Source organism: Rattus norvegicus, chromosome 1 (genome assembly GCF_021556685.1).
Source record: "Rattus norvegicus strain SHRSP/BbbUtx chromosome 1, alternate assembly SHRSP_T2T, whole genome shotgun sequence".
Lineage (NCBI taxonomy): Eukaryota > Metazoa > Chordata > Mammalia > Rodentia > Muridae > Rattus > Rattus norvegicus.
In genome coordinates, this window is record NC_141534.1 from 132,943,981 (window position 1) to 132,966,881 (window position 22,901).

The 22,901-nt window shown below is 44.6% G+C and overlaps 1 protein-coding gene across 5 annotated transcripts in view; it reads left to right on the top strand.

Annotated features, from left to right (window-relative positions):
- Cers3 (ceramide synthase 3) overlaps positions 1-22,901 on the top strand; it is a 105,282-nt gene that overhangs the window by 48,231 nt on the left and 34,150 nt on the right. For all 5 annotated transcript variants that reach the window (NM_001127561.2, XM_087582055.1, XM_087582056.1 and 2 more), the window contains 6 exon segments: positions 2,274-2,392; positions 4,454-4,511; positions 7,041-7,091; positions 8,458-8,550; positions 9,564-9,692; positions 14,876-14,982. In NM_001127561.2, the coding sequence (NP_001121033.1) occupies positions 2,274-2,392; positions 4,454-4,511; positions 7,041-7,091; positions 8,458-8,550; positions 9,564-9,692; positions 14,876-14,982 (557 nt within the window).

A 22,901-nucleotide genomic window follows, 5' to 3' on the forward strand; every position in this document is an offset into this window, starting at 1 on the left:
GCTGCTTTCTGATCGTTAAGCCCTCCCTACCCACCCCACTGTTACCTCTCAATAACCACACATGGGGCCCTCCCCACCTTCCCCAGCACATTTCGGGGCTCAGCTACAGTGTGACTTCCAAAAGCTGCATGCATGAGGCAAGGTCAACCTTACCCCGTCTTTCCATATCTCAATTCCTTGCTGAATTGTAGGACAGTCACATAAGACTGACTGATCTAGATCATCACGGTTCTGGAAGAAGACAGTAGTGAGCAGCTACCTGTTCAGTCTTCTCAAAGAAAGGAAGCAAACAACCCGTGATGTTCAGAATCCCTGATCTGAAAGAGTGTCTCTTCCTTCTCGTCAGGTTAGTGAAGGGCCAGCCACTCAGTAAAGATACAGAACAACAGTAACTCTTCCACCTGTGCTGTGGCTTCTGGTGACTGTGCTGTTGTCCTGGTTCCTAGACAACTGTGATCCATACCAGATGATCTCACAGAAACTATCTGGTTGGTCAAAACCTGCTGAGTGACCAGCAGCCAGATTTAGCCCACAAAGTGCTCATTTGCACTTAGCCTAAATTAACTGTGAGGCTCTGATTAATAATTTTAAAAGTGGCTTCACATCAAAGTTCCAGGACTGTACTTTTTTCTCTCTGGAAATGTCAGGGCTTGGTGTCAGCTGGCGCTTGGGGGTGGACCCACTGTGCCACAGCCGATGGCCCTTGGAGGTGGACCCACTGTGCCACAGCCGATGGCCCTTGGAGGTGGACCCACTGTGCCACAGCCGATGGCCCTTGGGGTGGACCCACTGTGCCACAGCTGCAGCTTGTGTCTTGAGTAGGAAGCTGAGTCAGTTTTTGGCAATGTGGTTTTGTTTTGTTTCTACAACAGAATTAAGAGGACATTTTCTTATATTAGAAAATGAAAGACCGGGCTAGAGAGATGGCTCAGTGGTTAAGAGCACTGACTGCTCTTCCAGAGGTCCTGAGTTCAATTCCCAGCAACCACATGGTGGGTGACAACCATCTGTAGGGGGATCTGATGCCCTCTTCTGGTGTGTCTGAAGACAGCTACAGTGTACACGTATGAATAAAAATAAATAAATCTTAAAACAAACAAACAAACAAACAAAAAACGAAAGACCAAGAGACCAATGCCATTTCAAAAGGCTGGTAAAGAACATGCTCCTTGTGGAAGTGGGAAGCATTAGTGGCCATCAGGGTAATGCAGGGAGCGCACCTGGGAAAACCCCGCTGCGAAGCGGGTCTGGTCCTCTTGGCCTTTAGTGTTTGTTTTTTGGCTCTAGTGGACTTCAGATTTCGTAATCTTTGGGCAGTAATCCATCATCGGTGTCGTTTCCCATTAAATCATAGCCTGCAACACTTCTGCTTCCCAGAAGAGAAAGCATCGTTACTTTATAATCATTATTTTAATGGTTGGAAATCGTTTGGTTTGACTGTGAAAGTGGCTAGCCAGTGCCTGCTGGGGTTTCCTTGGCTCTGTGACTATCAGAAGGACTGCATGGAGTAACAGAAAGCCTCCTAGCCCGCGTCCTGTCAACCTGTGACTATTTCCACATCTTGCACAAGCCCTAGCAACTCTCAGGCAAGCTTTCGTGTCTCTGTAAGAAATGTGAGGAAATAATGTTTGACTGACACGGTAAACTCTTCTACTCTATCCTGCACCTAGCAGGCTCTAACTAGATCTTTGTGAGTTCACACACTCAACTGAAACCTCTGGGTTGCTAATATGTAGAGAGTCATTTCTACTTAGTAATCCACAAGCTAGTGTGGCTTTGGCTTGGGGTCTATGTGTGTAAGTGTGATTTCACTAATAAAAGTTAGTTCCCTGGCTCACGGTCTTCTGCCTGTTTATCTCACCATCTCCTGACTGTGTGACATTTGACTCTGCTCTTTACCTTAGTTTTTGTTTTTTTTGTTTTTTTTGTTTTTTTTTCTCGGAGCTGAGGACCGAACCTCAGGCAGTTGGGGATTTAGCTCAGTGGTAGAGCGCTTGCCTAGCAAGCGCAAGGCCCTGGGTTCAGTCCTCAGCTCTGGAAAAAAAACAAAACAAAACAAAAAAAGAATGTAGACAACATTTACCTTCGTTTTTACAGATGTGTAGAGTATGTATGTGCTTGTGCGTTTATGTGTGTAGGCCATGCTGTGCCTGTGAAGACACTCCTCCTTCCCCCCATGTCCTGCCTTTCCTGCTGAGATGCCACGATGGCTGCTAGTCCCCTGCTGGCTGCTGTTTGCCCATTCATTTCTTCCTCTTCTTTTTGTGTTTCAGAATGAAGTTTACGGACTGGCAAAGAAGTGTAACTTGACAGAGCGCCAGGTTGAAAGATGGTTTAGAATTCGCCAGAAGCAAAACAAACCTTGCAGATTGCAGAAATTCCAAGAATCTTGGTAAGAAGGGCCGGAAGCGTAGGTATCACTGTAATTTTAGCCAGCAATGTGGCGTGCAGAGCACGCCCTGACACCAGAGGGGAGGAAGGATCCAAATGCATTTTGCACTTTCCATAGGATCTGTTCCCTACACCAACAAAAGCAAGTTTGGTTTATTTGAATGGTTTCATTAAACACGTCTGCAAAGGTAACATCTAAAGTCCAAAGCACCATCTCACAGCAGCTCAACAATGAGCGTAGTGCAAAATGTACAGTTAGTGGCTGCTGAGAGACCCCAGGTTAGAATTCAGCTGTAAACAGTGTACATTGTTAAACCATTTATAATTCAGAAAGGTTTTTTTTTTTAATGAGGAGAAAGCTGTTACTCTTAACTGTCCTTGCTTCTCTCTTCTCTTCTAGAAGACACAAGGCTCTAAGGTGGACCCAGTGCTTATTCTGTACTTTAGCCTGAACCCAGACAAACCATAAGCATGTCTTATCGGCTGTTTCTCCTTTCTAGGGTTGAGGTTAGGAAGTCTCAAGACTCTGTCCCAAGTCTGCTGTCTTTATGTTATTGGGGCAGAAGATGTGAGAATGCATCCTCAGATGTGAGCACATCCCTCAGAATTTCATCCCTGTCCTCTTCTAAATTGTAAGGAGCCACTGTGTGCAACAAACTCTGCCTGCATGTGCATAGGGGACTGGAGCTTAGGCAACATACCAGTGGCCATACCTCTGAAGACAAGTGACTCCTCTCCAGAAGCTGTCATCTGCAAATAATTCTCATGCTAGAGTGGGGCCTCACGAGCCCCTCCCCCACCCAGGTTGGAATGTGGACCAGCTTGATTTTGCACAGGCCTTATGTTGGGCTGTGAGTTAATGAGTAACCGACTGTGCCTTAGAAGGAAGACAGTGTTTCCCAGCCTTTCCCATTGTCCTTTGGCCCTTACCATGTTTCAGCCCCCTCTCCAACCATGGTCACAGAGCCTCGTAGCATGGGTGGATACAGATGTCCCCTAGCACTGAGGACTTGCAGGAATCTACTGATCAGTATTAACTGCTGCCTGCTGCATAAAGGAAGTTTGTCTTCCAATCTTGAGAGCAGCACTACACTATAGCTTTAACCATAAAAATTTAGAAGGCATGTTCATAGAGCAGACCAACAGAAGCGGATTTCTCCCCCAGGGCCCATGCCCCTCCCCCATAGGTTCTTGATAGAGTTCTAGGACCAGGAGAGAGTTCTCCTCCCATGGCTCAGGGGCAGCCAATTGATGCCTGATTCGTGAGACAGTTCTTTCTCTTTTTCTCTTTCTCTCTTCCTCTCTCTCTTTCTTTTTTTCTTTTTTGAGAACTGTTCATTTGGCTTGTGGCCCATTACTCAACTGGGTGTTTTGTTTTGTTTTGTTTATTTTTATAGTTCTTTAAGTCTTCTGCATAGCCGCCCTATAACTAGTGTGCACTTGGCACTAAGCTCTCTCCCCTATGTTAACAGCAGGGTTTTTGCTGTGCAGAAACCCTTTAATTTCACATCATACCCCTATTGATCCTCGTTTTTACTAATGGCTCGAACTAGACAGTCCACTCAACCCTTGCCTATGTTTACATCTTGAACCTTTTTATATACATTTCTCCTCTCAAAGTCTTCTTGGGTCTCACATTCATATCTTGGATACTTTTGAGTTGATTTTTGTACATGGTGAGAAATATAAATCCTATTAAGCCCCAGATGTGGATTTCCTGTTTCCCCAGTACCATTTATGATGGGGCTGTATTGTTTCCAATGTAGTTTTTGACAATTTTGTTGGCTGTATCTGTGACACTTTCATATTCCATCCATCTATGTGTCTGCTTCTTGGGCAAGCACCATAGCGTAGGATTTGAGATCAGGTATTATGATGTGTCAGGCACTGTTCTGCCCACTGTTTGTGTGTTTGTGTTCCCGTGTGGAGTTTAGGATAGGGTGAACTTACACTTGTTGGACTCTACGATACCTGTTCTTCAAAGTCTGTCGTGCCAGATTCCCCCTCCCTCATATGTCAGTCACTGATCCAGGGGATTGAAGCTTTTCCTTTCTTTTGGCAGCTGGCGATTTACATTCTATTTCATGATGACGGTGGCTGGAGCTGTGTTTCTGTATGATGTAAGTTGCCATTTTTACAACTTTGGAATTTGTCTTGAAATTTTAAATATTTTTGTCTATGATTTGTATCAATGCAAAGCCCTCACCTCAAAAGGATAAGAGACAGTGTATTCTGGAGCCAAATCAACTGCCCATGACCCAGGATGCAAATAGAGGTCACCCCAAATGTTCCCATGTGGCCAGGCTTTCCTGAAGTCTCATAGAAACAGAACAAAGCAAATCATAAACAGAAATACTTTTCAGATACATTGGTGGAAATGTCAGACAAGCAGGTCACAGCAGAGCAGAGATGCTCAGCTACAAGCCTGGGTACCATAAGGCAGCATCTTTAACCTTTGGTTGGCAGGAGCTAGGGTTCTGTTTGTATATTCCAAAGGGTTTACCTAATAGCCAGAAAGATGCTAGCTCACATCCAGAGGTGGATAACAAGTGGCCACTAGGAGGGGCTCCCTACTCCCCAAGATAAACGGAAATTAGGCTCTGACCCACAACACTCTAACCTTTCCACAATCTTGGAAGTTCTAGTCAGTTAGTCAGCCATGCAGATCTCTGCCTGTTCCCCCCGGAACTTCTCTCACCAGTTTTTCAGGACATAACACTCCATAAGTTAACCAGGTTAAGAGCTCTTATCTAGCATGAGCAGGGCCCAAAATAAGCCTCCTGATGTTTTATTGCTGTAATTGTCTCAAGGTATCCTTGCCTTTTCATTTATTTATTTATTTATTTATTTATGCCCCCCCAACTCTTGACATAGGTTCTCAATATGTATCTGAGACTGGGCTGAAACCCACTATGTAGCCCATGCCAGATTTGTAGCTTTCCTCTCTCAGCCTCCCAAGTGCTAAGATTAGAGCCATTTGCTACCAACCCAATGCACGGAACAGGTATAAAAACTGACCCAGAAAGTATTTTATTAGCATATTTATTTATTCAAAACAGTCCCTTCAACAAGACTGTCCTAGTATTGATGCCAGAGTCATTGTAAGTAGTGAATTTTCAGTATTATATGGGAATGTGAGTCAGTGCCCACAGAGGGAGAAATGCATTCAAGAGAAGAAATGGGATCTGCACAGGAGAACTAGTACAATAGGAGAGACACAAATGAGTCATTACAATGGTGAACACACACATGGGTCAGTGTGACAGTGAACACACATGGGCCAGTGTGACAGTGAGCACACACATGGGTCAGTGTGACAGTGAGCACACACTTGGGTCAGTGTGACAGTGAGCACACACTTGGGTCAGTGTGACAGTGAACACACTTGGGTCAGTGTGACAGTGAACACACCTGGGTCAGTGTGACCGTGAACACACCTGGGTCAGTGTGACAGTGAGCACACACTTGGGTCAGTGTGACAATGAACACACACTTGGGTCAGTGTGACAGTGAACACACACTTGGGTCAGTGTGACAGTGAACACACTTGGGTCAGTGTGACAGTGAGCACACACTTGGGTCAGTGTGACAGTGAACACACTTGGGTCAGTGTGACAGTGAGCACACACTTGGGTCAGTGTGACAGTGAACACACTTGGGTCAGTGTGACAGTGAATACACTTGGGTCAGTGTGACAGTGAACACACCTGGGTCAGTGTGACAGTGAGCACATACTTGGGTCAGTGTGACAGTGAACACACTTGGGTCAGTGTGACAGTGAGCACACACTTGGGTCAGTGTGACAGTGAGCACACACTTGGGTCAGTGTGACAGTGAGCACACACTTGGGTCAGTGTGACAGTGAGCACACACTTGGGTCAGTGTGACAGTGAGCACATACTTGGGTCAGTGTGACAGTGAACACACTTGGGTCAGTGTGACAGTGAGCACACACTTGGGTCAGTGTGACAGTGAGCACACACTTGGGTCAGTGTGACAGTGAGCACACACTTGGGTTAGTGTGACAGTGAGCACACACTTGGGTCAGTGTGACAGTGAGCACACACTTGGGTCAGTGTGACAGCACACACTTGGGTCAGTGTGACAGTGAGCACACACTTGGGTCAGTGTGACAGTGAGCACACACTTGGGTCAATGTGACAGTGAACACACCTGGGTCAGTGTGACAGTGAGCACACACTTGGGTCAGTGTGACAGTGAGCACACAGGTCAGTGTGACAGTGAGCACACACTTGGGTCAGTGTGACAGCACACACTTGGGTCAGTGTGACAGTGAACACACTTGGGTCAGTGTGACAGTGAGCACACACTTGGGTCAGTGTGACAGTGAACACACTTGGGTCAGTGTGACAGTGAGCACACACTTGGGTCAGTGTGACAGTGAGCACACACTTGTGTCAGTGTGACAGCACACACTTGGGTCAGTGTGACAGTGAGCACACACTTGGGTCAGTGTGACAGTGAGCACACGGGTCAGTGTGACAGTGAGCACACACTTGGGTCAGTGTGACAGTGAACACACATGAGCCAGTGTGACAGTGAACACCACAAAAAGCTGTGTTTCCTGCTGAAATAAACCAGCTTTTGACTGACTGAGTTGAATCGTCTTTTGGCTTCCTGTTTTTCAGAAACCATGGGCATACGACCTCTGGGAGGTTTGGTATGATTATCCCAGACAGGTAAGTCCTCCCTGAAGCAGCGTCTCCATAACTTAACACCAAGTTCAGATGCCTTCCCAGATCTCAGTGGGTTTTCTGTTTTGTTTTGTTTCTTTGATGGTTGGTTGCTTATTTTGTTTTTATGACTCATTCTTTTTAGGGTAGCTCTGGCTGGCCTTAAACTCAATGCAAACCAAGGTTGGCCCTGAACTTGCAGCTCTTCTGCCCTTATTTCCAACCAAAGCAGCAGGCTAAAATAAATATTTTTGTCCTGTTAGCCCCAGCATAAACAACAAAATTAGAGAGCTACTGGGATGACAGCTTGGTGGTCAAAACACTGACTGCTCTCCCAGGAGGACAGGGGTTTGATTCTTGTTACCCAAGTGCTGGCACATGGCTGTGCTTATCTCCAGTTCCAGGGGTCCACTGTCCTTTCTGCCCTCTGCAGTAACCATGCATACCCATGGTCAGACATATGCAGGCAAAACATCGATGCAGATAATATAAACTGTAAAAATGAAATAAAACAACAGGACAGAGGAACAAGAAAGCATTCAAAGAAAAGTCCTACTCACCACACAGGTTATAATCTAGTCCTGTTAATGCTGGCCCATTTGCTTTTCTCTTATCTGTTATCTCTTGGGGCATAGCAAACTACCCTCAAGCCTACTGCCATGAAATGCTACAGTCTCTCATGACGTGGGTTGCGTGAGATGATTCATGCACTTCACGGCATTTGGTGGCCTTACTCCTGTTTATCACCTGGCACTTAGTAGGCTTTTCTGCTTAATTAACTAGTTAAAAGTTATTTATTTATGTATTTATTTACTGTGTGGTCTCTTTGGCTCAGCTTTCTTAAAAGTGCTCATGAAATCTATGCTTCAGTTACATCAACTATTGTCCTTTTGGCCAAATACCAAGACTAAATCCACAGGCATGGCAGGAGGAGACCAAATAAGGCTGTAGATATTGATAGGGTATATTTAGGTATCAGTCCATTACACTAAATAACATGTCTCAATATGCCTTGATGTCTTAAGCAATTCCCTAATATAACTGTACTAAGAAATATTCTAGCCGTTGAAATTTACTTTTATTCAGAAGATAATTTTAGAGACCTCAAATAATTGCATATCTAACATAACTTACATTAAGCTAAAATTAGGTATTCACATCTGTAACATTTTTAAAAATATCTTAATCAAAACATTTCTTTTGGTTAGAATACTTACTTCTCTATTCTTTCAAAAAGTAAACACTGTGACACGTCCTCTGTGATTGCTTTGGGGGAATTTACGTCACTGCCATTTCTTGCGATTGTATGGAATATACATGGGTCTCAGTGGTGAGGTGGCATCTGGAGTTATGACTGTTCTCTTTTCCTCAGCCTTTGCTGCCCTCCCAGTACTGGTACTACGTTTTGGAGATGAGTTTTTATTGGTCATTGGTGTTTAGCCTGGGCTCTGATATCAAGAGGAAGGTATGTTCTGTATTTATAAAAGTTTTTTTTTATCCATTTCTTTGACTTTTTTCACTCCTTTGCCCCTAATTCTGCCTATAAACTGTATGTTGTGCATAGTTAACTCGAGCTCGTGGGCTACTTTTGCTTGTGATAATGCCTAGACGAATTCAAGTTATACCCATGTTGTGATGGTTTGATAAATGCCTGTAGAAAAACAGAAACGTTATGTTTGAAGCTGTTTTCCTGATCTGCAAATACCCTCCTTTCTGTTTCCTTTGGCTTTGTTAGTGTAATGGCTTCAACACTGTGACGCAGCTTCCACTGATGGCAGACCACTTTACACAATCCTTTCTAATGGTTTCAAGGACTTTGGCATGGCTACCACCTCCCAACCCTTAACTCCATAGTTATTCCTCTTAGAAATCCTATTTGACACTTCCGTAGCTTTGCTTTATTTACAGGAAAACCGAGTTGCAGGTATTAGTGCGCCCCACCCCCAGGTGTCAGCATGATGCATTTCAGGGCTGTCTGTTTTACTGTGTCACTGGATCAGTTGTCAGATTAGAGCCTGAGTGCAGCCACAAGATTTTCCTTAGCAAATTAAATCAAATAAGAAGTGGTACTGGTGCCTTAGGTGCAGCCATCACTAGTGGGTACACTGCAGTCCACAGGTATCTTCCAAGAAAATTGACAGAATCTGAGAATACAGTGTAATGAGTCATGAAAAGAATGTCAGAATGTCAGGTAGATGACAAGTGTTAGGTGCTATGTCAGTTAAATTATCTCATCAATAAGAGTGACACTTGCCCTGGCTCCTCTCTCACAAGGACTCTGTTAAGAAAAACACACGTACAACAATGTGTGTGTGTGTGTGTGTGTGTGTGTGTGTGTGTGTGTGTGTGTGTGTGTAATGAATTCTAAACATAAAAACATGCAGATGTAAATTACTGGTACCATTCATATTCTCTGTTGCAGTCACTGGGGAATAACTGCTTTTGCCTAATGGCTTCCATTTCTCTTTCATTATGTAGGATTTCCTCGCTAATGTCATCCACCACCTGGCTGCTATTAGTCTGATGAGCTTCTCCTGGTGTGCTAATTACATTCGCAGTGGGACCCTCGTGATGTTTGTTCATGATATATCTGACATTTGGCTAGAGGTAAAGGTTAACCATTTAAAAGATAATGAGTGTGGTGTCCTGGTTTCTTCTAAGCGCTCACAGAGAGAATTATCTGTGAGTGATTTGGCAGGGCCCTCTGCCCTGAAAACACCCAATATCTAAGAAGGTGCAGTCTCCAAGTCCCTTCAAGATGAAGCCTCTCAGTGTGTGTCTTTCCATTCTCTACACTGTGCGAGTGAGCCTGGTTTGTGTGACTGTGTTCACAGGAGCTGCATACTGCTGCCCACTCAGGAAGTGGTAGGAGATAGCTGAATGAAAAATAAATTCAAGTTTTTTAGAGGCAAAGCTTGGAACTGGATTCTCAAGGTTGGACAGCACCCTCAGTTACTAACTTAAGCCAGAGGCTGGCTCTGAGTGCTCAGTCTCTGCTTCCTCCAACCCCATCTCCTGCTCTAGGGAATGCCCACTGGTGTTTGTCAAAGGGCATTCGTTTCCTAAGGGAGTGTGTCAGGAGGCAGGGGACATTGAGACAGAAGCCTCCTGTTCCTCCTCCAGGGCTGTCCTGGGCCTCTCTGACAGCATTAGTTCCTGCTGGCGTGGGCTGTGATTGACTGGTCCTCTCTGTGCAGCCTCCTGCGATAGTTACAACAGCATTTCCCAGCGCTAGTTGACTCATTTCAGTGTACTGACTCATAACAAACCCAGAGAAGACAGTGAAGACTACTTCATACTTGGAGTGCTGATAATTGACTGTAGGTCAATATGGAAGACATTAAATTAAATAGAATTTCATTTATCAAGATTCAGGTTTGAGCTTTTGTAATGTACTAGAAAGCAGGTCTGTTTTGTGGGCTTCGTGTGGTTTCTGTTATACGTACTTCCATGTTCCCTCCCCCTGCCCTTGTTTTTATATCTTTCTACAAACATGAAAACCAGGGACCGGAGAGATGGCTTAGCAGTTAAGAGCACTGGATGCTCTTCCAGAAGTCCTGAGTTCAATTCCCAGCAACCACATGGTGGCTCACACCCATCTGTGATGGGATCTGTCATGCACACAGAACACTCATACATAAACAAAAATTAAAACAACAACGACAACAAAAACAAAATATGAAAATCATTTTTAAGGCCTGGCTAGATTTAGCTCATGTACTGGAAGGTAGTTTGCCCAACCCTACTTAATAAGTAACCAGAAGTCATTTGAAGAAACATCGAAGCAACTGGCCTCTATGTAAACCATTCTCAGCTTAGAGCGTTGGGTAAGGCTATCTATCATACATGCTTCAGGATGGCAGGCTCAGCAGACCAATGCTGTCCAGGGTTGTGTCCTGTTGTGTTCTGAACATGGCCACCTCTGCCACAAGCACCACTTTCTCTGGTCCTTTCTCAGTAACCTTGGCTGAAAAGCCAGGCTGCATTGGGCCTGAGTGAAGAATTGCATACCCTTGTCTTGCTTCTGAACCCTCATTTGCTCAGCTCTGATGTGCAGCACTGAAACACTCCCGTTGTATTTTTAAGGGAAAGGGAGATGTTAAAGCTCAGGGTCTGAATGCTTAATTTTCTCAGCTTTCCCGCTACCTTGTCATAGACATAACTCCCTAAGAGATTTGGGCAAATTACTTATTGTTTTGTTTTCTAGCCCCAACTGTAACATGAGAAGTCATATCAATCCCTTATGGTATATTATAATGTTTAGCTCATTACTGTTTGAAATTTTCCCAAGTTTTGAGGTAAAAAAAAAAAAAAAAACGGGAAATGGCATGTCAGACTTCAAGGTCCCTTCATGGTTAAAATGTAAGCACAGCCTCATGTTGTTACTAAATCATGAGTCATTCTTGATCCAAAGTCAAGATCTAACTCAAGGCTCATACCCAAGGCTAGTGCCTTCCATCAACAGCTGGGGGTAGAGACAGCACTGTGTGATGGTGGGAGGTGGGCCTCCTTTTGGTGTTCTCCCAGGGACGTATGACCCATGGTTTCTTTGAATAGTTGTCAAGTGTTCACTTTCTCAATCAAGTTGTAATTAAACCCAGACCTGGCACTGCCCTTGCTTGTGGAGACTTGCCCTGAGTTGGAGCCACTGACCTCTGTAAGCTTCAAGACAGGTGCTGTGTCCCTTAGTTCTCTTTGCAACAATAAAACCTCCCTCAATACCTACAGCACTTTCTTTTTTCTCATGTTTTTTAAAAATTTTTATTACATATTTCTTTACTTACATTTCAAAGGTTATTCCCCTTCTGGGTTTCCTGTCCTTAAGCCCCCATTCCCTCCCCTCCCCTCCTCCATACAGGTATTTCCCCGATACATCCCCCTTATTGCCCTCCCCTATATTCCCCTGCACTGGGAGGGGTCCAACCTTGGCAGGACCAAGGGCTTTCCCTTCCACTGGTGCCCCAACAAGGCTATTCTCTGCTACATATGCAGTTGGAGCCCTGGGTCAGTCCATGAATAGTCTTTCAGTAGTGGTTTAGTCCCTGGAAACTCTGGTTGGTTGGCATTGTTGTTTTTATGGGGTTGCAAGCTCCTTCAACTCTTTCAATACTTCCTCTAATTACCCCCAAGGGGGTCCTATTCTCAGTTCAGTGGTTTGCTGCTGGCACTGACCTCTGTATTGGACATGCTCTAGATGTGTCTCTCAGGAGAGATCTATATCCAGCCCCTTTCCGCATGTATTTTTTAGCTTCATCAATCTTATCTAGTTTGGGTGGCTGTACATATATATGGGCCACATGTGGGGCAGACTCTGAATGGCCATTCCTTGAGTCACTCCTCTAAACTTTGCTTCCATATCCCCTCCTATGAATATTCCCCCACCCTTTTAAGAAGGAGTGGGAACATCTGCATTTTGGTCATCCTTCTTCTTGAGCTTCCTGTGCTCTGTAGATTGCATCTTGGGTAATTTGAGCTTTTTGACTAATATCCACTTGTCAGTGAGGGCATACCAAGTGTGTTTTCCTGTGATTGAGTAACCTCACTCAGGATGATATTTTCTAGTTCATTCCATTTGCCTATGAATTTCATGAAGTCATTGTGTTTGATAGCTGAGTAGTACTCCATTGTGTAGATGTACCACATATTTTGAATCCATTCCTCTGTTGAAGGGCATCTGGGTTCTTTCCAGCTTCTGGCTAGTATAAATAAGGCTGCTATGAACATAGTGGAGCATGTGTCTTTGTTCTGTGTTGGAGCATCTTTTGGGTATATGCCCAGGAGTAGTATAGCTGGGTCCTCAGGTAGTTCAATGTCCAACTTTCTGAGGAACCTCCAGACTGATTTCCAGAATGGTTGTACCAGTCTGCAATCCCACCAACAATGGAAGAGTGTTCCTCTTTCTCCGCATCCTCGCCAGCATCTGCTGTCACCTGAGTTTTTGATCTGACTGGTGTGAGGTGGAATCTCAGGGTTGTTTTGATTTGCATTTCCCTAAGGATGTTGGACATTTCTTTAGGTGCTTTTTGGCCATTCTATAATCCTCAGCTGAGAATGTTTTGTTTAGCTCTGTACCCCATTTTTTAATAGGGTGATTTGGCTCTCTGGAGTCTAACTTCTTGAATTCTTTATATATTTTGGATATTAGCCCTCTATCAGATGTAGGATTGGTGAAGATCTTTTCCCAATCTGTTGGTTGCCATTTTGTCCTAACAACAGTGTCTTTTGCTTTACAAAAGCTTTGCAGTTTTATGAGGTCCCATTTGTCAATTCTTGATCTTAGAGCATAAGCCATTGGTGTTTTGTTCAGGAAATTTTCCCCAGTGCCCATGTGTTCCAGATGCTTCCCCACTTTTTCTTCTGTTAGTTTGAGTGTGTCTGGTTTTATGTGGAGCTACAGCGCTTTCTTAAACATGCCTTATTTAACGCCTTTTCTTGGCCTCTTTCTGATCTTCTCTGATATTCTCCGTGTCCCAGTTTGGATCCAGTACCCAACATTTTTATGTACCCTGATAGATACTTAGCATTTATCCAGCTCTACCATTTACTCAGCCAAGAAGGTATTGAGGGCTTGTCTGCCCAACCGTAGCATTTTGACCTCATGAGTGGGCTCATGATTCTGATACCTGGGCATATGTCCAGCTTCTCACCTTGGCACAGCTTCTGACCTTGAAGGTAGTTCTGCACTCCATTCTAAGACTCTGGTCTCTGCCTCTTACCCAGCCCTCATCACTGGGTCTATTGGCTTTCTATATGAGCTGCTGAAGTTGTTCCCATTGTAGCTTCTGCTACCCCACAGGATGACATCATCCTTGGTAAGACCTCTAGAAAGCATGGCAAATGCAGTTCAGACGCTTCTTGAAGGTATGCATGTTGCCTTTCTTGTTCAAGGAAGATCTTGAAACTCCAAGACGCAATTTCTGAACTATGCTCCCTTGTACTAATGACTTCTCTGCTGGTACGACAAAATCCCATGACCAAAAGCAATTTAAAAGGAGTTTATGTTGGTGTACAGTTCTAGTTAGAAATCCAAAATAGTAGAGAAGACACTCAGCAGGACTAGGAAGCGGAGACTCCACATCTCAATGTGCCCAGGAAACAGAGAGAATGAGCTGTAAGTGGACCAAGGCTATTAACCCTCAAAGCCAGTACACAGTGCTGTCCTTCCTCCTGTAAGGATGGATCTCCTAAAAGCTCTGGAACCTCCTCAGGTAATGCCACCAACGGATGACCAAGCATTCAAATGCATGACCCAATGGGGACTTCTCCCACTCAAACCACTGCATCCCCTCGAGGGCTGGTCTGTATTCCAGGCACTCCTACCAATGCCTCACCTACCACTTCCACTTCAACTTTGGGCTTCATGGGAGAGTGCAGTAGAGCATCCCTAACATTGTGTTGACTGCAGCAGTCCAGGCACACCCACATTTCACTCCTGTTCTAGGATCTGTCCAGTCCAGCTCCCCTCTCAAATAAAGCAAGATATGAAGTAGATGTTCATTAAAAAAGCATGCAAGGATTCACTGTGCTCACTTCTAGTGTTTTAGAAACACAGGGAGCTTGTTTCTGCTTTTTAACATGTCTTTTAAGGAATGATGTTATTGCAGCTTTCAAACCTGTATTGAGTGGCAGAGCTTTGCTCTACCTTTGAGGGTTACCATCATGGCCAATGTCACCTCACCCATGTTCCCATCTATGCTCAGACCTTCCCCAGGTGACTTTCAAGCAAGATTGTTTTTACAGCTTTTGCCATGAGCATTTTAACTGAATGTAGTTTCTGTCTTTGCTTTCAGTCTGCTAAGATGTTTTCCTATGCTGGATGGAAGCAAACCTGTAATACCCTGTTCTTCATCTTCGCCATCGTGTTCTTCATTAGCCGATTCATTATATTTCCGTTCTGGTGAGTAGACAAGGCGCCATATCCTGCCTAGTGACAGTCACAACACTACCCTTCGTCCTTGGATGCTTTACTAAAAGACAAAACATTGTAGCTTTATGTTTCTAATAAGTAATTCAACTAACTCTCAGCATAGAAACACCACAGAGGGAGCTACAGTGGGTGGGCAGTGGCTATCACTTTTCTTCTGCACTCATGAATGTGGGTCTTTCTTTGAGATCAGCAGCTTTTCTGGTCACTCAGTGAAAAGCCAGTGGCCAGAGCCTGGGACTCTACAAGAAAAGCCTGTTCTGCGTTGTAGTACTCACAGGTGCCTCTTTGATGCCAGACACTGGACCAATCCTGTCCAGACCTATACTGCATCTGACAGAAGTAGGCATTGTCACTCTGCTTCACAGATAAGGACCTTCTTCATGGCCGTGGGACCCCAAGTCTAGGGATCCTGTGACATTGCATGGCTCTATCTGTTGATTTTATTTAGCCATAGGAGACTGTGAGGTAGGTTACCTAGCTGATGTTTCATGTGGCAGTCCATCCTCAACAATCATAATTCTCTACATGTCAACTGACAGAAACCAGGATAAACATGGAGAAGTGTCAAATGGCCTGGAAGGAAAAGCCTAGAAATAATCTGTTTAGGGTTAGCCTGGGAACTTCAGCTCCTCTCCATAGAAGAATGCAGAAACAAAGGGATATTCCAGTTCCACACCTCTTTCTTAGGTGGATGGACAGCATCCTGACCTGCCGGTCATTCAGGATTGGCATTCAGGAAGGTCTGGCCAGAGTGGTCAATGAGTGGTCAAAGAGAGCTGTCTTTGCCAAGAAAGCCAGCCAATTCTGTAAACCGAGACTACGGATCTGAAATTAGTATTTTCTGGAAAGGAGAGGTACAGTGTACTGGCTTGTTTCAAAGATGGAAGTCAGGCTAGAATCAAATCCTGTGCCACACTTAACCGCCTCTGTGGTTCGGGACAGCTTGGATCATCTCTCTGCATCTTTAGTTTCTCATCTTGTAAGACAGAAGTAAGAATTTACATGAGGCTTACCTTTAATATGACATATAAGAGAGTTTTAGAAAATGTCTGCTTAGTACAGGCTCAGTAAGCAATGCTGAGTCTTCTAATTTTATTAACATTGTTAATTAGTATTTCAAAATTGAGAGCTTAATCTAGAATCAAATCCAAGATAAATGCCTCATACATTCCTTGCTTGGTAATTTTTTGTTGTTTTTGTTAGTAAATTTGGTCTTTCACACTTTAATGCATGCACATCATCCCTCTTGCTAAACTTCCACATTAACTGGCTCCTGTCCCCGCCCATCAACCTCTTTTGCCTCTTCATTAGTTTGGGTCTTCTTAAGTGTCTCACAGAGTTTGATCAGGGTTGTCTATATGGACCCGGGTTTAGAGCCAACTACCAGAACTTGGTGGGCTCACCAGTAGGTACACAGTTGATATCTTCCCTCCAATCACACAGATTATGTCAGTTGCCCACAAATCTGTAGAATGTAGTTGGGCCCCCTGTGAATCATATTCTTCTCCATAGCTGACTATTATTAGGAGGACTTGACCTCTGTGGACCCAATGCCAGTGTGTCTTGTCCAGGGCTGAGCGCTCAACTGTCCTTCATCATCTCATACGATTATTGGCCTTCGCCTTCAATTCCCTTTACTACGAGGAGCAGAGTCTCTGTTTGAGGCCGAGAGTAGCCTTTGTTCCTGAGTACACATAGATATGTGTCCATGCCTAGGAGATGCTTTGATGTTGTGCCAATTCAGCTAAGCAACCATGTTACGTTCCCCACAACCCCTACGTAGAGTCTAAGACCTCTTCACCATGGGCTTTAGACCAAGTTAACATTAGGCATGGATTCCCTCTTGGAGAACAAGCTCCAAATCAAATTAGAGAGTTGGTTATCCACATAAGAGTCACACTACCATTACACCACTGGGTACATCTTATCTCGAAGATTGGTTTTATAGTTCATAGAGTTCAGAGTTGGGCTAGACAATCAATGCCTTTACCCCTGAAGCACCTTTCACAGTAACATCTGACACCATGAGGCCCATTCAGCAGGGAGAAATCTTCTAGCACAATTCCAGCTTGATTTCTCTACAACTTGCAGCTAAGATGTGTGGTGTCCATAGAGGTAAGGTTGTTATCTATTAGTCCTGATGAGTGACTAAGAGCAATGACTAGAACTGGTAATGTTTCGGGGACTCTGGGACCTCCCTGATCAATGGCTCCCATAGCTGTATCCCATGCTTGGCACTGGGGTTTTTATTTAATGACCCGTTGCTTCTAGACCTATATTGTCTAGTCTTTGCCCGGTATCTGTCTGCAGACTTTTTGTAAGGTTTTTAACTGGGTTACCAGAAAGTCAGTCACCAAGCAATTTTCTCACACCTGCTTCATTTTCTTAACCCTTGCCGTTCCCTCATTGCCCCTCTCTCCCACCACTCCCCCTGCTTGAACCTTTCTATGCCAGTCTACCCCTCCTCTGCCCTCATCTAACCTATTAGATACTATATCTCCCGATTTAAGGCAGCCCCTGCTATCTAGTTTATAGTTTCTTGGGTTCCTGAAATATTCTAAGGTAAGCACATAAAACTAAAGCATCTAGAAATACCATGGTGTTGGCTCAAAACTAGACGAACAGAGTAGAGGAGCAGACAAAGCTCACATAACTCCACCTACCTGGTTATTTTTACAAGGAAGCTGAAAACTCACACTGGAGACAAGAGCATTTCCAACAGTGCTGGGGGATCTGGATGTCTCCACTGATAAGAACAAATGTAGATGCATTCATCTACCCCTGTACAAAACTCAACTCCAAGTGCATCAGAAACCTCAAAATAAAACCTGATGTCTTAAAATCACTAAAGAGAAAAGTAGGGGGAGTTCTTGAACCCATAAAGTTAGGTGAAGATTTTCCAAATACAACTCCAGTAGTCCAGGAAATACGACCAACAACCAGCAAATCTCATGAGACTAAACAGCTTCTGTACAGAAAAATAAATTGTTCATCAAGTGAAAAAGCAGCCTACGGAACAAATGAAAATATCTTCCAGTTGCACAGCTGATAGAGGATTAGTATCTAAAATATAAGCACTAAATTTAAAACAATTAAAACAGGGCCTGTGGAACTGAACACTTTCCCAGAGACCTACAAATGACTAGGAAACACTTTAAAGTTTTCAATACCCTTAACCATCAGGAAAATTCAGATTAAAACCATTTTAAAATGTCATTTTATCCTATCAAAATGGCTATCATCCAGAATACAAATGACTGCCAGTGCCCATGTGTGGAAATTCGTGTATGTTGGTGGTGGCGGTGTGACTAGTGCAGTCACTTTGGTGGGATGTCGGACTTGGGTCTGCTCTATGACCATACGCTCTGGGGCACACACCTAAGGCTTCTTGCCCACTGCAGAAACACTTCGTCCATTGTTGGTCATTGCTGCTCTGTTCACAGTACTAGCAAATGGAACCATCCCTGATGTCCATCAACTGACAAATGGATAATGAAAATGTAGGGCATATGCACAATTGAAATTTTTATTTTTATTCCATATTTTTATTAATTATTGGGCATTTCATACATTTCATGCCCATATCAAACAATTAAACTTTATGTTCTCCTTATTTTTTTTGACCTAGTTTATGCTGGCTATATACTCTTGGGTATATGGCCATCAACTGCAGTGTGTTCAACTTTCCAGAGGCCACCCCTAATGAAACCTAACTCTGTCTGTCTGTCTGTCTGTCTGTCTATCTATCTATCTATCTATCCATCTATCTATGTCTCCCAGCAGCTGTCAATTACATGTAGCTGTGGCCCCAGTTGTTTTGTTCAAAACTAGTTATTACTCAGCCTTACTCTTCTTGTGTGATAAAGTTTCCCCACCATATCCAGCTGCTTTTAAGAATTACATTTGTATTATAGACGTTTGACTGTGTCATGCTTCAGTTACTTTGTCTCTGTGTATCCTTTGGCATACATAATCGAGTTTTATGTAGCTATAAAGGAAACTGAAATTTTGAAATGCTCAGGAACATGGATGATGGGACTGGGAAAGATGCTGGGCGAGGTAGCTGAGACCTAGAAAGACAAATGCCTCACGTTAGTGAATGTGTTAGCGCTGCTTTTGTTTAACTCCGAGCATGTGTTTGTAAGTCAGCTTTTGGTTTCCCTATTGTTTCTATGATTCCCATGTTCAGGGTCTCCCTCAAGCAAACTAGCATTAGCTAGCTGTACCGCTCAGCCACCCTAATCTGGAGCACCATTGTTGGGAGGATAAATTGTGACTTGCAGATAACTGTTGACCTAGCTTTTCAAGGTGACTTCCATGGTGCTACAAGATCTGTAGTCTTCCCTTGGTGCTTCTCATGCCCCAGAGGCCCCTCCTGCTGCACTTGGCTGTTTCTGTGCAGGAGCCTATCTGTCCACTGGGTGGTTACAGTCCCTGCTAGGCATGCTTGGTCTGCTGACTGGGAGAGATGGCCTCCTTTACATCATTCGTCAATCATCACTAACCCTGCTGGTTCTCAGCTGTGAGTGGCCTTAGCCAGGTACTTTTCCTTAGAGTCTCTTTTGTGGTTACACTCAGGAGGACGCCAGGCACTTGACAGTGACTACAGTTGAAACTTCGGGAAGGCCTTCTTCAGCCACCTCCTTGAAAAAATCCATGTAAGACCAAGTAGTTGGTGACTCTCATTGATTGGCTGGGTCCTGCACTGGTCTCCTGTCCAGAACATCTACAGATGCCCCCTCACTTGACTTTGGCCTCCTCATGCTAAGAGTCAAGATGCCGAGAGAGAGAGCTAGGCATACATTGTATTTCCTTCAGTTTCCAGCCTCAGAAGTCATATCCTGCCACTTCCTGCCATGTGATTATGCACGTTGGAGATGCCTCCCCAGGGTCAGAGCAGTATTCAAAGTAAGAAAATTATACTGTTTCTGGTTCTAAGCCTGGGCGGGTATCTTAAGGACATACCCCACTGAAGCCCTCAGTTCAGGGGCTTCCAAGAAGCAGCTGTAGTATGGTACAGTAGAGATTCACCTCAGAATTTTCCTGATATCTGATAAACAAGAAAACAGCTTGGGTTGAATGAGATCCTGGGCCATAAGTAAAGAGAAGAATGACTTAGGAGGACACCCAACATCAGCCTCTGGGCTCCATCCACATGCAAACTTGCACACACATGTGTATGTGCACCACCCCCCCCCCACACACACACATTTAAAAAGGAAAGAACCAGAACCAGAACCAGTTAAATGTAGGCCTTTGGAACACAAGTGGGTATCTGTGTTTTGCAGGCAGCCGTGGTGACTGCATGTAGAGCTAGCCTGATGCTAAGCAGGCTCTCTCCCACTAAGTCCATAACCCACTGCCCAGCACAAACCTTCCCATTGAATTTACCACAGTGTTTGCCTTCGCTGAATGTCTATCAGGTTATCTTCAGCTACACCATCACCTACAAAGCCAAGACAGGTCAAGCATGGCTTCATCTCCAGCACCAGCTACTGTTGTCAAAAAAACCCACAAAGTGCTCACCTGCAATTAGCAAGGAAAACACAACAAAATCACCCAACACCCAACAATCTCAAGTTTTCAAGTGGAACGTAGAACTTCTGGGGGGTTGTTGGCAAAGCCAGCTACCTACCACTTAAACCAAAATTGTGACTTATTCAAACTGTGTAAGCTCTGTTGGTTAAAAGAATGAGGAGAGGAGACAGAAGCAAATCCAGAGCAAAGGCTGAGCACAGCAGCAGCTTTTCAATTGGGAAAAACTGAAGTTCTGTGGCTCTAGGAATTTAGGAGCCTGGCCATCTTTTGGCATCCATCTAGGCACTCACTATAAGGTAGTGATGTGGGGAAGTGAGGAGTCGATAATCACACATGTGCACACGTGTCTGAGTTCATGCCCTGCCAGGAGATCATCTGGAAGTCCAGTGCCATGATGGGGTTTCTTCTTATTCTTTGACCAAAAGAGAAGTAGCATAGAGTGATATTGATCCATCATTTCGTGAGGTCCTGAAAAAAAAATGATAGACCCCAGCCAGTACCACAGTGGCCCCTCCTCTCTACACCCTGTCCTGGCAGAGAATGTTCAGAAGGCGTGAGTGCATGCATCCGTTCACTCAAAGCTGCTCCTCCTGGTGGAGCAGAACCTAGCCAGTTCTGCAGCTAGAGGCGGGGCTGCTCTCCCAGAGCTGTTATTATGTCTCCAGTTTAGGAGAGCAGGGCACAGGAAGCAGTTGGAGCCAGAGTGGGAGAGAGGGTGATAGACAGCTTTACTTGCCATATTCTGAGAGCCTACTATGTGCTGAGTCCTTCCTGAGGCACGAAGATCAGTGCCTGTAACTCCCAGATGAGGTAGGCAGGGAGTTCTCATTTCACAGCTGAACTGGTGCCAGAGGCAGGCCTTGAAATCTGTGACCCCTGACCTACATCTCCTACACTCCAGAGCCCCGCCTTTGGCCCCACCTCTCTTCTAGGCTGAGCTCCCCCAGAATCATTTGCATTTTAATGGATGCTTCTGCCTTTCCAGGAGCCCAGCTAGTTTGCCAGGTTGGCTGTGGCAACCTGAAATTCCTGGTCACAGGGGTGTGGTGAGTTCCACCCCATGATTAAGGAACCAGGGCAAATGGCATCTTGCCAGATCCAACTGTCAAGAGCTGTGCTGAGTGTTTCAACACCTTTCCAAACTCGGCTTTCTCTGTTGCTCTTATAAGGAAGGCCGCATCCCTGGAAAAGGCTCCTTGGATACTCCATGCACCTCTGGCACCTTCCTCTATGCCACCCTTCCCTGCCACCTCTCTCCCCTAAACAAGTTTTAAACTACAGAGCTCTCATCATGGAGGAAAGTGCCACTGAGGCTCCTTCAACCTCCTGAATTTCCCGTCATGCCTCTCTGGGGGATTCTGTATATGCAGTGAAAGATTCCTCCTCCACCAGAATCCTATCTTCTACCTTCACTTTCCACAAGCAGAAGCAAGGAAGCCAGTCTCACTTCAGTGAGAATCCTCTCCCATGCCCCACACCCCACTCTTTCTTTCAGTGAATTAAAGTGTGTAATTTATATGTTTATACTTCACATTATCTGGTAAACTGTGAGGAGAATGATTTTTTTTAGTATCTTTCTCAGTTTTGGCACTGACAGATTTTTGGTAGGGGAGTGGGTAAGGGGCAAGTACTTGAGAACACAGATGACCACAGGATGTGGCTATGACTTTGGGAATCTGCCTGCTGGTGTGGCACACCCATGGGACAACTGCAGAGCAGGGCAGAGTCAGCCCAGATGCTAAGCCCAGGGACCCAGGTTATAAATTCAAGGGTAATCAGAATAGCCCAGGGACCTTTAATCTGGGGAGATGAACAAGCACAGAAACATACAAATGTCATGATATGGCCAGGGCATTACTCTGTGTAGAGTCTTGACTAGCATGCATAGGACCCTGCGTTCAATCTTCACTACCACAGATTTAGAAAGAAAGAAAGAAAGAAAGAAAGAAAGAAAGAAAGAAAGAAAGAAAGAAAGAAAGGAGGGAGGGAGGGAGGGAGATGGAAGGAAGGAAGGAGGGAAGGAAGGAAGGAGGGAAGGAAGGAAGGAAGGAGGGAAGGAAGGAAGAAAGGAGGTAGCAGCAACATGTAAGTTATCCACACTCAGTAAGTAACCTCATACCCATGGGTGAGGGGTATCTCTGTAATGACATTCATCATTTTGTACAATGAATATAGGCTAATCCATTGCTTAACAGAACCTAGTCATATACAAACAGTCCACAAAAGAACAAATGAAAATGGTAACATGTAAACATCGTGGCTTCATGTGAAGTAAAATGTCAGTACAAACAGGCAGTGCTCTTTCCCATGGAGACTGAGAGAACACGGCATTGCTCAGGAGCTGAGGAAGG